The 13,313-nt window shown below is 45.3% G+C and overlaps 1 protein-coding gene across 10 annotated transcripts in view; it reads right to left on the reverse strand.

Annotated features, from left to right (window-relative positions):
• SHANK2 (SH3 and multiple ankyrin repeat domains 2) overlaps window positions 1-13,313 on the reverse strand; it is a 709,321-nt gene that overhangs the window by 598,527 nt on the left and 97,481 nt on the right. For all 10 annotated transcript variants that reach the window (XM_072639430.1, XM_072639427.1, XM_072639424.1 and 7 more), the window contains 4 exons: window positions 11,499-11,702; window positions 9,410-9,481; window positions 7,209-7,317; window positions 489-640 (listed from right to left, as the gene is read on the reverse strand). In XM_072639430.1, coding sequence (XP_072495531.1) covers window positions 489-640; window positions 7,209-7,317; window positions 9,410-9,481; window positions 11,499-11,702 — 537 coding nt within the window. The remainder of the gene's footprint in view (window positions 1-488; window positions 641-7,208; window positions 7,318-9,409; window positions 9,482-11,498; window positions 11,703-13,313) is intronic.

Below are 13,313 nucleotides of genomic sequence, written 5' to 3' on the forward strand. Positions count from 1 at the left end.
GCCTAGGGAGCCACAGACTGGCAGGAGGGCAGGGTCTCACCGGTAGATTGTCCCAGGTTGCTGCAGGCCCCCTGTTGTCAGGCTGGCTGCTGCTCTTGGACCTTGCTCTCCTCCCACTCCAGTGAGAGACCTTTCCTGCCAGGTTAGTCAGTTGTTCCCCTGCTTCTAGACCAGTTCTGATGTGATTTTCTAGTTGTTTGGAGGGGAATTTGAGAGGGCTTCAGAGCGCTTCTTCCTCATTCTGCCATCTTGGCACCTGAAGTTCTTACCAGTAGCTTTAATGGGTAAGAATATAAGCCTCTTGACAGAGAAAAAAAGAAAATTCAAAAATCTGCAAGCAGTACTTGGGAGGAAGGCTTAGTTCATTTGAGGAAAAACAAGTTAGAACATGACAAAGCCTCAGATTATAAACTCCAAGGTGCTGGGAAAGGGAGAGGGCTGAGTCACACCACAAGGGAGAGATTACAGCTTAAGCACCAGGCCTTTACCTTGAGGGCCACCTGGTTCTTGGCTCGAGCTGCTTTGTGGAGGGCTGTCATTCCATCTTTGGCTCGGAAGTCCAAGTGGGCACCTCCATTTTTTAGAGCCTTGATCACTTCCACAGAGTTGTCAAGCTGGGCTGCTAAAGTCAGTGGCGTTTCTAAAGGGCAAAACAATGAAAGATCAGAAGAATCCATTCAACTTAACCAACATTCATTAAGCTCCAACTTTGTGCCAGGCCCCAGGCTGAGGAGGTGCCTGGGATACAAAGAAGAAAATAGTCCCTACCCTCCAAGATCTTATACATGTGTGCTAGGAAGGAAAAGCAAACGGTATGCAAGAGAGAGCAGCCCTACTAAGTGAGGGAGTTGGGTGCGGCCTGCCATGGAGGTGGCACCTCCTATGGTTGGGCTTCAGAGAAAGGTGGGGACTGGCATTTCTGCCATCTAAACATGGGGGCATTCCCCTCTACAAAGGCACTTATGTAGGGCATAGAAGGTCATGCCAGGAAACAGAGGAGAAGCCAGTTGGACTGGAATGGAAAATTGGTGCAGCAGAGATAGAAAGGCCTGTGGATGTCATTTGGGGGGTGGGGAGGTGGAGTTTCAATAGCAAATCCTTGGAATCTCTTTTAAATGAGAATTTATACTCCAATTAACTTCGGATTTCCTTAATGCTCAGCAATGATCAGCCCATTTATCATCCTGTGCCTAAATCAATGTGTCTAATGACAGTTCATGAATGATGCAAAGCAGAGCCAAACCAGAGATGGCCCCATTAGGCTCACTCTTCCATCAAGGTGGGGCAGAGGCAAGTTGACACATGACAAATGGACAAGCCCTTTGACAGTCTCCTGCTAGAAAAGATGACTTTATCACCACAAAAATCACAGAATGGTTAAGCTGAAGGGGACTTGTATAAGGAGAGAACTAGTCAATGAGACAATCAACAAGCATGTCTTGTAGGCTAACTATGTATCATGCACAGCACCTGGGACATAAAGAAAGGCAAAAGTCCTTAACCAGAAAAAAGATGGAATACTCATGGGGGAGACAATGTTCAATCCACTCTGTGCACACACAGAACACAGAGCAGAAGGAAGGTAACCTTACTGGGAAGGCTCAGGGAACCTAGGGGACTGGGAAGGCAGGAACACCAAACAACTTATGTGTGAATTACTAAAGCCCAAGGATGTCAAGACATGAGGTGAGCCCAGGGGATGCTGAGGGTGGTTTCATAATACAAGGTTGAGATTCCAGAGGACCCTCAGGTGCTCTTGACTTGCTTCATAAGAATGGCCTATATTTAAGTAAGGGCAGGGTGGATTTAAGTACTTAATCACTCAACTGGGACACTCCACCCTACTCCAAGCAAGAGATAAGGTGTTTCAAGTCTCGGTAACCTACAGAGACTAAATTAAACATGAAAAGTGTTTGGACAAGTTGGATTGACTGAATTCACTTGGCTATGCTCTGTTGGAAGCCTAGAGTAAGAATCCAAGAATTCAAGCTCAGGTACATCTGGACATCTGGAAGAGATAGAGCTTTCCACCAGTGAGCATGGCAGTGACCCCTTGAGGAAAGTATTTAGCTCTGGCTTTGGTCTCCTTTCCTGTATCCCTACCTTGGCTGGAGGGGAACCTTCTGAGCTTCAAAGGGCCTAGAGAGGACTCCAGGGTATTCAGGACTTTTCATCAGCATGCCAAGGATCATCCCTCAGAGCTGGGATCAGAGCACGCATTAGGAGTCAAGGACAGACTGGATGCAGATCTGCAGCCCCATCAGGAGTCTAGCAAAGACACTTCCTCATGTTCATGAGGCCCTTTCATGGAGCCTATGAATTACTGCTTTTCAGCCTGTGCTTTCTGAGCTTGAGCCCACTTTCCCCTGGACAATGTATGTGCTTGTGAAAGACTGTGTTACAGGTTTGTTTTTTTTTTTGAGGAGGGGAAGGGAATATTCCACACCAATCTGATTGATGTGTATTTGTCCTTCGTTGCCAAAGAAGACCAGGCCATCAGAGAAATAATGACATGACTTGCACTTGACTTTGTTTTGAGTGAGGGAGGGCTGTGCAGGTCACCAGCCTCACTTCTCCTCCAGAGCCCTCTGAATCCAGTGACCAGATATTCATCAGGATGACTGGAGATGACCCAGGATGAGGCAATTGGTTTGCCCAAGGTCATACAGCTAGTGAGTGTCAAGTGTCTGAGGTGAGATTTGAACTCAGGTCCTCCTGATTCCTGCACTGGTGCTCTATCCACTGCACCACCTAGCTGCTCCTAATCTGATTGGTAAATACTCTAAGAATCACTTAAGTCTAATGGACTAAAGGACTTTAAGATGACAATCAAGGTGGGAGACTCACTGATGAGGGCTCACATCAATAGAACTAGGAAAGATAGTTCACACACACACACACACACCTCTATCATTTAAGGTACAAAATATCATGGCAAGTTGACTTGGTACTACTGATAGTACCTTTGAAAACCCATTTCCATACACAAATGTCTGCATTTGGTAAGGATGCTTACTCGGTTTGTATTCACCAGTTTCTACATTTTCGTGTTAAAGGACATTTATATAAATTAACTCTTATGATCATTTTTACCACCTTAAAAAGGTAGGTCACTGAATCATAGATTTAGATTTGGAAGACACCTTAGAAGTCATCAAGTTCAATTCCCTCATTTTACAGATGAGAGAACTGAGGCAGAGAGTGGTTTAGTGACTTGCCTAGGGTCACACAGCTAGCAAGTGTCTGAGGAGGATTTGAACTCTTGAAGATGAGTCTTTCTGACTCCAAGGCCAGAATTCTATCTACTGAGCTATCTAGCTGCCCCCAAAGAGTGTACATACATTACAGTGATGGGAATGGAAAGCATTTACATTGGGGGCATCAAGTTTGAGTATAAAATAATTTCTATGCTGACAAGTCAACTGCAGATGGAGAGTCTTGGCAGATCTGTCCCTGACCTGTGGTCTCCTTTAAATACCCCCCATGCTGCTCTGATGAATATATTTCTAGCAAAATAAAGACCAATCATTCTGACAGGAGTCTATGCTTTTGCTAAAAGTTCTTGGAATGAAGCCCGATTGTGTGCATCTGCACATGGTCAGAGTCATGCGTGAAATCCATAATTTCTTGTTGCAAGAGTCAAGGAAACAAACTGAATTGGAACAGGAAACTCAAACGGTTTGGTTACCCTGAATCAACTTAGGAAAGGTGTTATATGACCGTAGAGTCTAGGAGCTAAGGCCATCCCTGTGCATGGACAGCAGCATGTTCTCATGTGTGGTCCGCAGGCCCAGGGAGAAAGAAAAGTTGGTGAGCTCCGTGGTATTTGAAGTGATGCTCATTCTACTTCAAATCCAGAAAAGGAAGGCCCAGGAGATTCTCTCTCCACTATCCCACTTGGCACATCTCCTTTCCATCAGTCTGGGATGTGGGATGCCCAGGGCAAAGAGTCATTTTCTAGTGGTGTTTTTGTGAAATGAAATCTTCATGAAATCTGCATCCCAAACAGGGACCAGACCAGACAGACCTCTATAACCACACTGGTTTGCGCTTTTGTTTGTTTGATTGTTTTCTTATTGACAATTTCTATCTCTGGGGTTTAATTACCTCTTCAGCTGTCATTCAGATCATTCAGAGATTTTCTTCTCTTTCTCTAGCTCACCTGGATTCCCCTACAAAATACAGACTGCGCCAGAGACATACAGGAAGAAGGCCGCTGCTACCCAGGGGCATTGGGCAGGGGGAATGCCAAAACTGGAAGGAAGGGCTATGAGCCCAAGCCAACCACCTAGAGACCCAAGGATCCTGGGAAAGACTCCGAACCAAAATGTTCCAGCCTTTAAATGGCAGAGAGGAGACCTTGGAAGTAGCTCCTACTGTGTAGGGCTGTTGTGAGGATTAAATGAGATCGTATTTGTGGTGCCAAGCACATAGTAAGCACTATATACATGTTTATTCCCTTACCTCTCTCTGAGCATATTCATGAATAAGGGGCAGTTATGTGGTAATCAAAAAGCTAAAGCTCTGCACTTGAAGCCAACAAACACTTAATAAGCACTTACTGTATACCAGGTACTGTGCAAGGTAACAGAGATAAAAAAATAAGAGGGCACCATCCCTGCCCTCAGGGAAGCTCCATTCTGCTGCAAAGGTGAAGAGAACACAGCATACCACATGTACACACGAGATAACATGAGGGGGCTGCCCAGAGGAGGGGGCATTGCATTTGAGTCTTGAAGGAGCACAGAGAACAAGAGATCTTTGAAAAGCATAATTCAACAACATGACCTAAAGAAAGAAAAGCATTACAGCAGTGATGGCATAGTGAGAACAGCCTGGCCTTGGACTTCCCAAGAGGACCTGGGTCCAAAGCCCACCTCGGACACAGCGGGGCTCGGTGACCCTGGCAAAGTCACTTAACCTCAGGGCTCAAGGCAGCTCTAAGACCAGAAACTCATAAACTGTAGGTAGAAGAGAGGTCAAGGTGTTCCTACACCGATGAAATCACAAGTCTTGGGTGGGAAATCATAGGAAAAATCTGTTTACTGTGCATCATTTGATATTTTCCCCATTAAAATAAAGATGCTTTGTTTTGTAATTTCTTATCATGACTATCTCTTTCTCACTTTTATTGTTATTCCAACTGAATCCAACCTAGCCTTATCGAGTTCCTTCTAGAAGGCACTGAACTAAGCACCAGGGGACATCAAACTGCAGGCACACAGCCCCTGTCCTCAAGGGGGCTTCTATTCTACCGGGGAGAACAATATGGACACAGGTAAACATAGAGAGGGAATTCACACTGGTGATTTCATGAGTATAAGGACTTCCCAAGTGAGGAAACTCCTTTTACCAATGCAAGATCTGAACCCAGGTTTTCTGGACTTTAAAGTCAGCTCGCTGGCCACTATAGAATATGACCTCATGGGCAGGCTTATCTGACATGATTAGAGAATGAGAAAGAGCACCCTGAGGCATCCAGAGAGGTTTCTTCTAGGAGATGTCTCCTGAGCTAAGCCTTAGGGAGAGCTAGAGATGAGGAGGATGGATGGGTAACAAGAAACAGGAAAAGAAAGGGGCACAGAGGGCAGCTGGAAGTCTAGAAAGATAGACTAGGGACCCAGCATCAAGAGTCTGGTAATGTGAGGAATCTACACATGATCCGAAGTCAATAGGGAGCAACTGAAGGTCATCAAGCAACAAAGTGATGGGTCAGGCCTGTTCCTTGGCCACTGTGTGGAGGAAGACTGGAGAGAGAAGACTCTGGAGTTCAGGGCATCTAAGTGGAAGGCTAGGGCAGGAGTCTCAGATGAGAGGGGGTGAGAGTCTACACTAGAGTTTGGGGGCTTTGTGGGTGGGGAGAAGGGAAAAGAGACCAGAGACATCAGGGAGGTGAAATCAACCAAACTTGGCAACTCATTAGATATGAAGGGAGAAGGAGAAGAAGAGAAAAGGGTCTTGGATGACACCAAGATGGTGAAATTGGTAACCAAAATGGAAAAGTTTGGAAGAGGAGTGGGTGAATGAGTTTGGGATGGGTGGGGGAGAGATAGTGCACTGTGTTGTAGACACATTGACTTCCAGATATCTTAGGTGCATGCATGGGACCCATATACAACAGGTAATTGGTGATATGGGGTTGGTCCTCAGGAGAGAGGTTAGGGATGGATGCAGAGAGCCAGGAATCATCTGCCAAGAGATAAGAATTAAACCCATGGACTCAATAAGAGAAGGGATAGGAAGAGAAGTGAAGGGTATCCCAGAATGAACCTTGGGGGACAGTCACAATTAGAAGATGGAGACCCAACAAACGGGACTGGAAAAAAAACTAGCAGAGAAGTGGGAAAGGCAGTAGGAAAGCAGTTCCACAAAAGCCCAAGGGGGAGAGAGCATCCAGAAGAGACTGGTCAAGAAGATTCAATGCTACAGAGAGGTCAAGAATATTGAGGACTGAGAAACAGATCTAGCAATCAAGAGATCCTTATTAAGCTTAGAAAGAGCAGTTTTCCTTTAATGGTGAGATCAATAAACAAATTATAAAGGCTGAGAAGCAAGTGGGAAGGGAAGAAATAGAGGCAAAGACTCTAGATTCCCTTCTCTGGGAGCTTGGCAGTGAAAAGGAGGAGGAAGAAGAGTTGTGGGGAGATGAGTGGGCAGGTGGGTGCATGGATAGATGGATGTACGTATAGATGTATAGATGGATGGATGGAGGGAGGGAGAGATGATAGATAGATAGAGGTAAAAGATAAATGGATAAAGATATATAGATGACAGACAGAACAATAATTACTGTATAAATGGATTGCTATGTAAATGATGGAGGGATAGAGATGAATAAAGAGGCTGGATTTGACAATTAACAGAGAATTAACTAAGCCCTTAGTAAATGGTGCCATGCATTGTGCTCAGATACAAACAAGCTACTCAGTTGGTGACCTCTGTTGGGATAGAGAGGATAGAGATAGGGGTGGGGCATGAAGTAAGCTAGGCTGTCCCCTGCTTCTTCTCTCCCAAGGTCTCCAAGGTCAGATGGGTTCATGATTGTGAACAGAAAGGCTCAGCCTTTATTCTGAGGGACACGGGCTTTAACCACAGAATACTTACATGTAGTCTCATGTCCGCACAGGCATATTTCACACCAGAGATGAAAGAAATTCTTGGAGTAATGTGGCTGAGCACTGGTGAGGGTCCTCCTTGGGACTGCTTACCTCCTGTTTCTGTGTCATGGAAGTTGGGATCCAGGCCTCTCTCCAACATCTTGGAGATTTTCTCCACTGAATGATGCTGAATATGGTCCATGCATTTCCTCAGGTTTGTCTGCAGAACCGAAAAGAGGACAGTCATTCCATGGGGATGGCACGTACTCAAGAAGTCCCTGAGAGACACCAGATGAACATTTCCTATTCTGGCCTCTTCATTCTAAGAGGGAAAGGGCAGATGCTCTGAATGCCAAGATCACAACATGAAAAGAAGCAGTAGAGTCTGCAAGCTGTGGAAGCACTGCTATCTGATGATCAGTCCATAGCTGTCTGAGAATTCCTCCATTAGAGATGCCATTTTTGCCCCTCCCCCTCCCCATTAAAACCCTCTGGGAAAGGCCTCAGTCTGTGATCTGGGATACATATCATCCCATAGCTGGCACTAATGCCAGAGGAAAAGAAGAGACAACATGGCTGTTTGAAAGGTTGGGATCTTTAGGGGCCTCCACATGCCTCCACAATGATAAAACCATTGATTTACTCCTTACTGTGTGCATGGCTCTTCACTAGACCAATAAGTCATAAGTCATGTTCTCAACAATTTACAGGGAGATAACCCTCATTCAGCCACTGTGGGTATTGTGTGGAACCCAGCAAACATTCATTTCAGATCTAGTGTATACAGAGCCCCAGAGCGCCATATTGCCTGAGACACAGAGGATTTAGTTCAGACGAGATTCCTGTTCTTATGGGAATCACAGTTGAACATGGAGGAAATGATATAACATGATATGATGAACATAACACAAGACACCCTACAATTAAGTACATTATAAGCAAGCTGATGCCCATCTACCTCTTTAGCCTTATTTCACACAAGTCCTCATTCATGCCTTGTACAACAGCTAGAGGCAGCTTTGAGGTGAAATGGATAGAATGCTGGATTGGAGCTAGGAGGACCTGAGTTCAAATCCAGCCTCTGATACTAGCTGTGTGACCCTCACCAAGTCACTTAACTTCTCTGCCTCAGTTTCTCCATCTATAAAAACAGATATAACAGTACCCATTTCCCAGGGTTTTGAGGGTCAAACAAGAGCAGATTTGTAAGGCACTTAAACACAGTCCCTGGACCTTAAAAATGCCCTTTCCCTTCCTTGCCACATCAAAGCACAGCCTTACTGATTCTCAGACCTCATTGAGAGATCTCCTTCCTCCACATCTTTGTTCAAACCATCCGTCATGCCTTTTTCGAAAACCTTCTCATTCCTCCAGGTCCTGTGGAAGGCATCTTCTCTAACCCTACCCTGGAAGAAAGTATTCTCCTCCTCCTCAAACTTGCCAGGACTCTCTCATCTCCTTCCTGTGTTCTATCACATTCCAGCTACTGCACCTTGTTTTTACTAATCTGGTATTGGCAGGATCCTCCCTTTGAAACTATCAGTTCCTTGAGGGTAGCGACTGCCACCTTTCATCTTTTGATTCTTGGCATTAAGCACAAGGACAGGCACACAGTAGGTGTTTAGCAGATGCCTGATGGATTAACACCATCATGATGGCGTCATAGACATAGGTCAGGAAGAGATCAGAGAGCTCATCATTTTACCAAAAGAAAGAAAGAAAAGAAACTGAGGCCGAGAGGAGATAAATGATTTGTCTACTGTCACACAGCTACCCTGAGGTAGGATTTGAACCCAGGTTTCTCTAACTCCAAGACCAGTACACCAAGCTGTTTCCCAAAGAACATCATAGGGAATATTAAGGAGGTAGCGCTCTCTATCCCCAAAAGAACTTCTGCTCAAGAAAGATATTAAGGAAGGAAGGAAGGAAGGAAGGAAGGAAGGAAGGAAGGAAGGAAGGAAGGAAGGAAGGAAGGAAGGAAGGAAGGAAGGAGGGAAAGAAAGAAGAATCCAGTGCTTCAAAGGCTCCTCTAAGAAAGAGTACAACACCTGGCACATATAAGAGGCACTTAATAAATATTTGCTGATGTTGATATAGGAGGCTCAGCACTTAGGACAGAGTCTGGGACACTAGCAGGCAGTTAATAAATGCTCACTGACTAATTTTCTTTTTTGTCTTGTCTCTTTAACTCAGCGCCAATCCTGGAGCCCAGCAGGTGCCAAATGTCCATTGCTTCATTGATGGATGCTAAGAGGAAAGCACTCTGAGATTATCCAAGTCCACTGAGGCACCATCATCTGGAGCCAACCTACCTTGGTATGGAGCTTGGCCAACTGCTTCTCATCCAAATTCGCTTGCTTGTATACCCGCCTTTTGTATCGGAACTGAGAAAACAGAAACCAGACCGAACAGCATCATTTCACATGGGGCTATGTGAGAAAGGGGAGACAACAACTGATTTCATTCCTATCTTTCCCTCACGCACACTGAGGCTAGGGAAGGGAGGGATCTTGTTCCAGGATGTTCCCAAAACAGCAGACTCCAAATGATTTTCCACAAAGGACTCATATACCTCAGAGGCAACAATCACCTTGGTAATCACTTAGTCTAAAACATTCAGAGTTCTGCTTTTTCATTCCCCTTAGTTGAGACCAAGCCTGGCCTGAGAATCCTGACCATCCCCAGCCCTGGCCTTCAGGACATCCTGAATTCTCCTTTGGTTCACTGAGAGCTCAGACACAATCATGTCCATCATTTATGTAACAAATCATGGCACATGAGAAGGTTCTGAGAAGCTCTTTATTGACGGGAAATGCCCTTCCAAACTCGGAGCCCTTCATTGATGGAATTCAGAAGTGCATCAGGATAGGACCAGCCCCTCTTCTTACAGCTCTTACAGCTAGTTCTCCACTCTGCTTGAGTCTCTCAAAAGCCTATGACCTGGGATTTTCAGTTTGTCTTTTCTTTTGTTTTTCCTTAGAAATGGAAATGATTCCATGAGAAACATCCTTCCCTCTTCTAAGCACTTTCCGTGTATCCCAACCACAGTATGGGGAAGACAGATGGTATGTTGGCACTTTCAATACTGGAGCTTAAAAGTGGATGAGCAGACCAATGGGGTTTGCTTCTAAAGAAACTGGCCTCAGCTGGCAGGGAAGCTGATCCCCAAATCCCAGTACAAAGAAAGGTCTTTCTAAGACAATTTCCTTCTTTCTACCCTCCTCCGGTCCCCTGCCCCCCACCAGTGAGTCACTCAGGACAAATCCAAATTCCTCTCTCAGCAGGGATCCTGTTTGGGGTAATGAAATCCAACGAGGGTTTCGTGCCTTGTTTATTCTGGCAGACCAGGATGTTTCGAGGCAACTCAGGAAGCACCCAGGGAGTTTCAGGGTAGAAGGGGTATGGTTATTAATCTTCATCCTGATTCCCCTGCTCAGATTAGGGGGAGGGAGTGGACAGTTCCACAAAGGTTCATTTTGTGATTTCCCCTTCTCATATCACAACAGTGCACATGAGCACATTTTATCAACATTCCAACTGTGAATACTGTTTACTGAAGGGGTCTGTTATCAGAACAAGGGATTATGCCGGATGTAATATAGGAGGGTTTGAGGGAGCCTCTTGGGGAGGGACAAGTGCTTTCTTGAAGTAGTGGACACAGTCTTGTGTCCCACCTGCTGTCCTAATGGGGCTGAAAGGTGGGACCAATAGGTCACCAGATCAGAGAGCAGCATGAGCTACTCCCCCAGAGATGGAGGCCACACTTGTATCCTTGGACAGCAGGTGGAAGGAAGGAGATCCCCATGACTGACCACTAACCAGGCAGCTTTTGGTTTGACCAACAGAATCCCCCGGGAATAAACTTAGGCAGAAAGAGAGAACCTCAAATTCAAGAAGGGAGAGAAAAACATCTTCCCTGGCTGTATATTCTCCAGTGATTGGGAAATTTGGGTCCAGGCTCTATTTGAATCCCTGGCCCTAAGTTCCTTCTCTCATAAATTTGGGAATCGTCCAGAAAATCCAAATAAAAATAATAGTAATAATATAATGGCTACTTTTAAAAAGTGCTTTTAAAATTTGTAAAACATTTGACATATGTTGCCTCATTTATTCTCATGGCAACCCAGTTCGGTAAATGCCATTACTGTTCTCATTTTAGAGATAAGGAATAGAAGGCAGAGAGAAGTTAATTTAAGTGACCTGCCCACAAGTATCAGTGGAAGGATTTGAACTCAGGACTACTTGACAGCCTATCCCATAAAGGGTCTTTTTCTTTCTAGGATAATCTTCCCACCTGCCTCAGATCTGGAGTGTACACTAGGTCCAAAGGACTCAGCTGGGGCTTTTCCCAGTCTACCAGCAGAGGGTGGAATCTGATCCTTTTTTCTACATGCTGGATACCTCCAAAGAAGGAATTCCTTTGGGCACATGCTGTGGGTACTCCCTGAGAAGTCGCTCCTCATCCAAGAATTTTCCATCTCTCCCGTTGCTGGCAGGTTGGAAAAGCCCATAATTTAGGACATCTTTGAGGCTCTGGTTCAACGTGCAGAGAATTCGCTGCTTTGCCACCCACACCGAAGCATCTGGATTAAATCGAATACATTTCTGTTAAGGAGGAAAAAACAAAACAAAACTATATCTTAGTACCTTCTCAGAGTTAGCACGGTGAGTGAAGGTCACATGGAAGAAAAACCAGAAGCCTCTGGTCTGACTCACACCCGAAGAAGTCCCCACTGTGACTTTCCCATCAAGGGGTTGGTCACCCAGGCTCCTCCTGATGCCCTCCCCCTTGGTGATGACTTGGTCTGGTTCTGGATAAGTCTCATAGGTCCAAGTTCTTGAGGACATCAAGCCTCTATACCTTTTGCTCAGGGTTTCTGGTTCTGCTCCCTGGGGTCCAACACACAAAGGCTCATCCACCTTCCACAGGATGGCCCTTCAGATACTTTCCCAACTATTCCCTTCTTTACTCATTCTACCTCCTAATCTGGAGACAGAACTTTCTTCATCACCTGGTCACCTGGACTCCTAAACAAACTGTTATTCCTAAAACATGACAGCCCAAATATTAGTGAGGTAACATTGTATCCATTAAGAGAAACTTTTGTCCTATAATTCCAAATTCAGTACTCTTGTGGGCAGCTAGAGGGCATAGTGACTACAATCCTGAGGTCAGGAAGATCTAGCCTCTAGCTTTACCTGTTGCATGACCCTGCAGAAGTCTTATAATCAATGTTTACCCCAACTTCCTTAGCGGTAAAATGGGGAGAATAATAGTATCTATCTCCCAGAGTTGCTGGAGGATCAAAAATGAGGTCACCCAGATAGCCCAGCATTTGGCCAAAATATTCACCACTTAATGAATCACTTTCTCTCAGTCGGTCAATAAACATTTGTTAAGTGCCTACTATGTGGCAGGCACAGTGGTAAGCGTTGGCAATACAAAGAAAGGCAGAAGACATTCCCTGCCCTCAATGAGCTTACAATATAGTGGGAGAGGAGGGGAGAGAGAAAGGGGGACAAGACCCAAAAGGAAATTGAAGCATATAGGGGAGGAGGTAGCCCATGGAAAGTGGATGGGGATGATAGAGGAAGTCCAGAGGAGTGCCACCAGTGAGAAAACAAACAACGACCAGCCTGGACTCTCCTCCCAAAGGGAGGTTCTGATCTGAGGGATAGAGGAGAGGGGCTCCGGGTTCAGAAGTCACCATTGAGGTGGGAGCTCCAAGGGCTGGTGGGGTCTTGCAGGATGAAGAGTTCAGCAAGGTGGGAAATGGACTTTGAGACTCTTATAGAACTTGACTCTTTAAATCAACCTCAGCCTGATGGGAACCTCAGATTGTTTTCAATTAATCAATTAACAACCATTTATTAAGCACCTACTGTGTGCTGGGCACTGGGAACACAAAGTCAGAAATGAAACGATGCCTGTCCCCAAGGAGTTCATGTCGCCTGCATGTTAATCCAGCATGTGGGAGGATCTGTAATTTCCTCCACTAATCCATAACCTCCCTCCAGCTTTTGCACTTACAGAGTTGCCTGAGGTTCACTAACGTTGAGGGAATTCCCCTCAGTGACTCAGTGAATGTCAGAGTCTGGAAAGTCAAGTCTGTTTGACTCTATCCACTGGACCAAGAGACCTCTGGACATGCTTAATGAAGACTTGAAACTGAAAGGTTTTATTGACATTTCTCTTTCTTAGAGGATCATAGCTGT

Source organism: Notamacropus eugenii, chromosome 2 (genome assembly GCF_028372415.1).
Source record: "Notamacropus eugenii isolate mMacEug1 chromosome 2, mMacEug1.pri_v2, whole genome shotgun sequence".
NCBI classification, from domain to species: Eukaryota; Metazoa; Chordata; class Mammalia; order Diprotodontia; family Macropodidae; genus Notamacropus; species Notamacropus eugenii.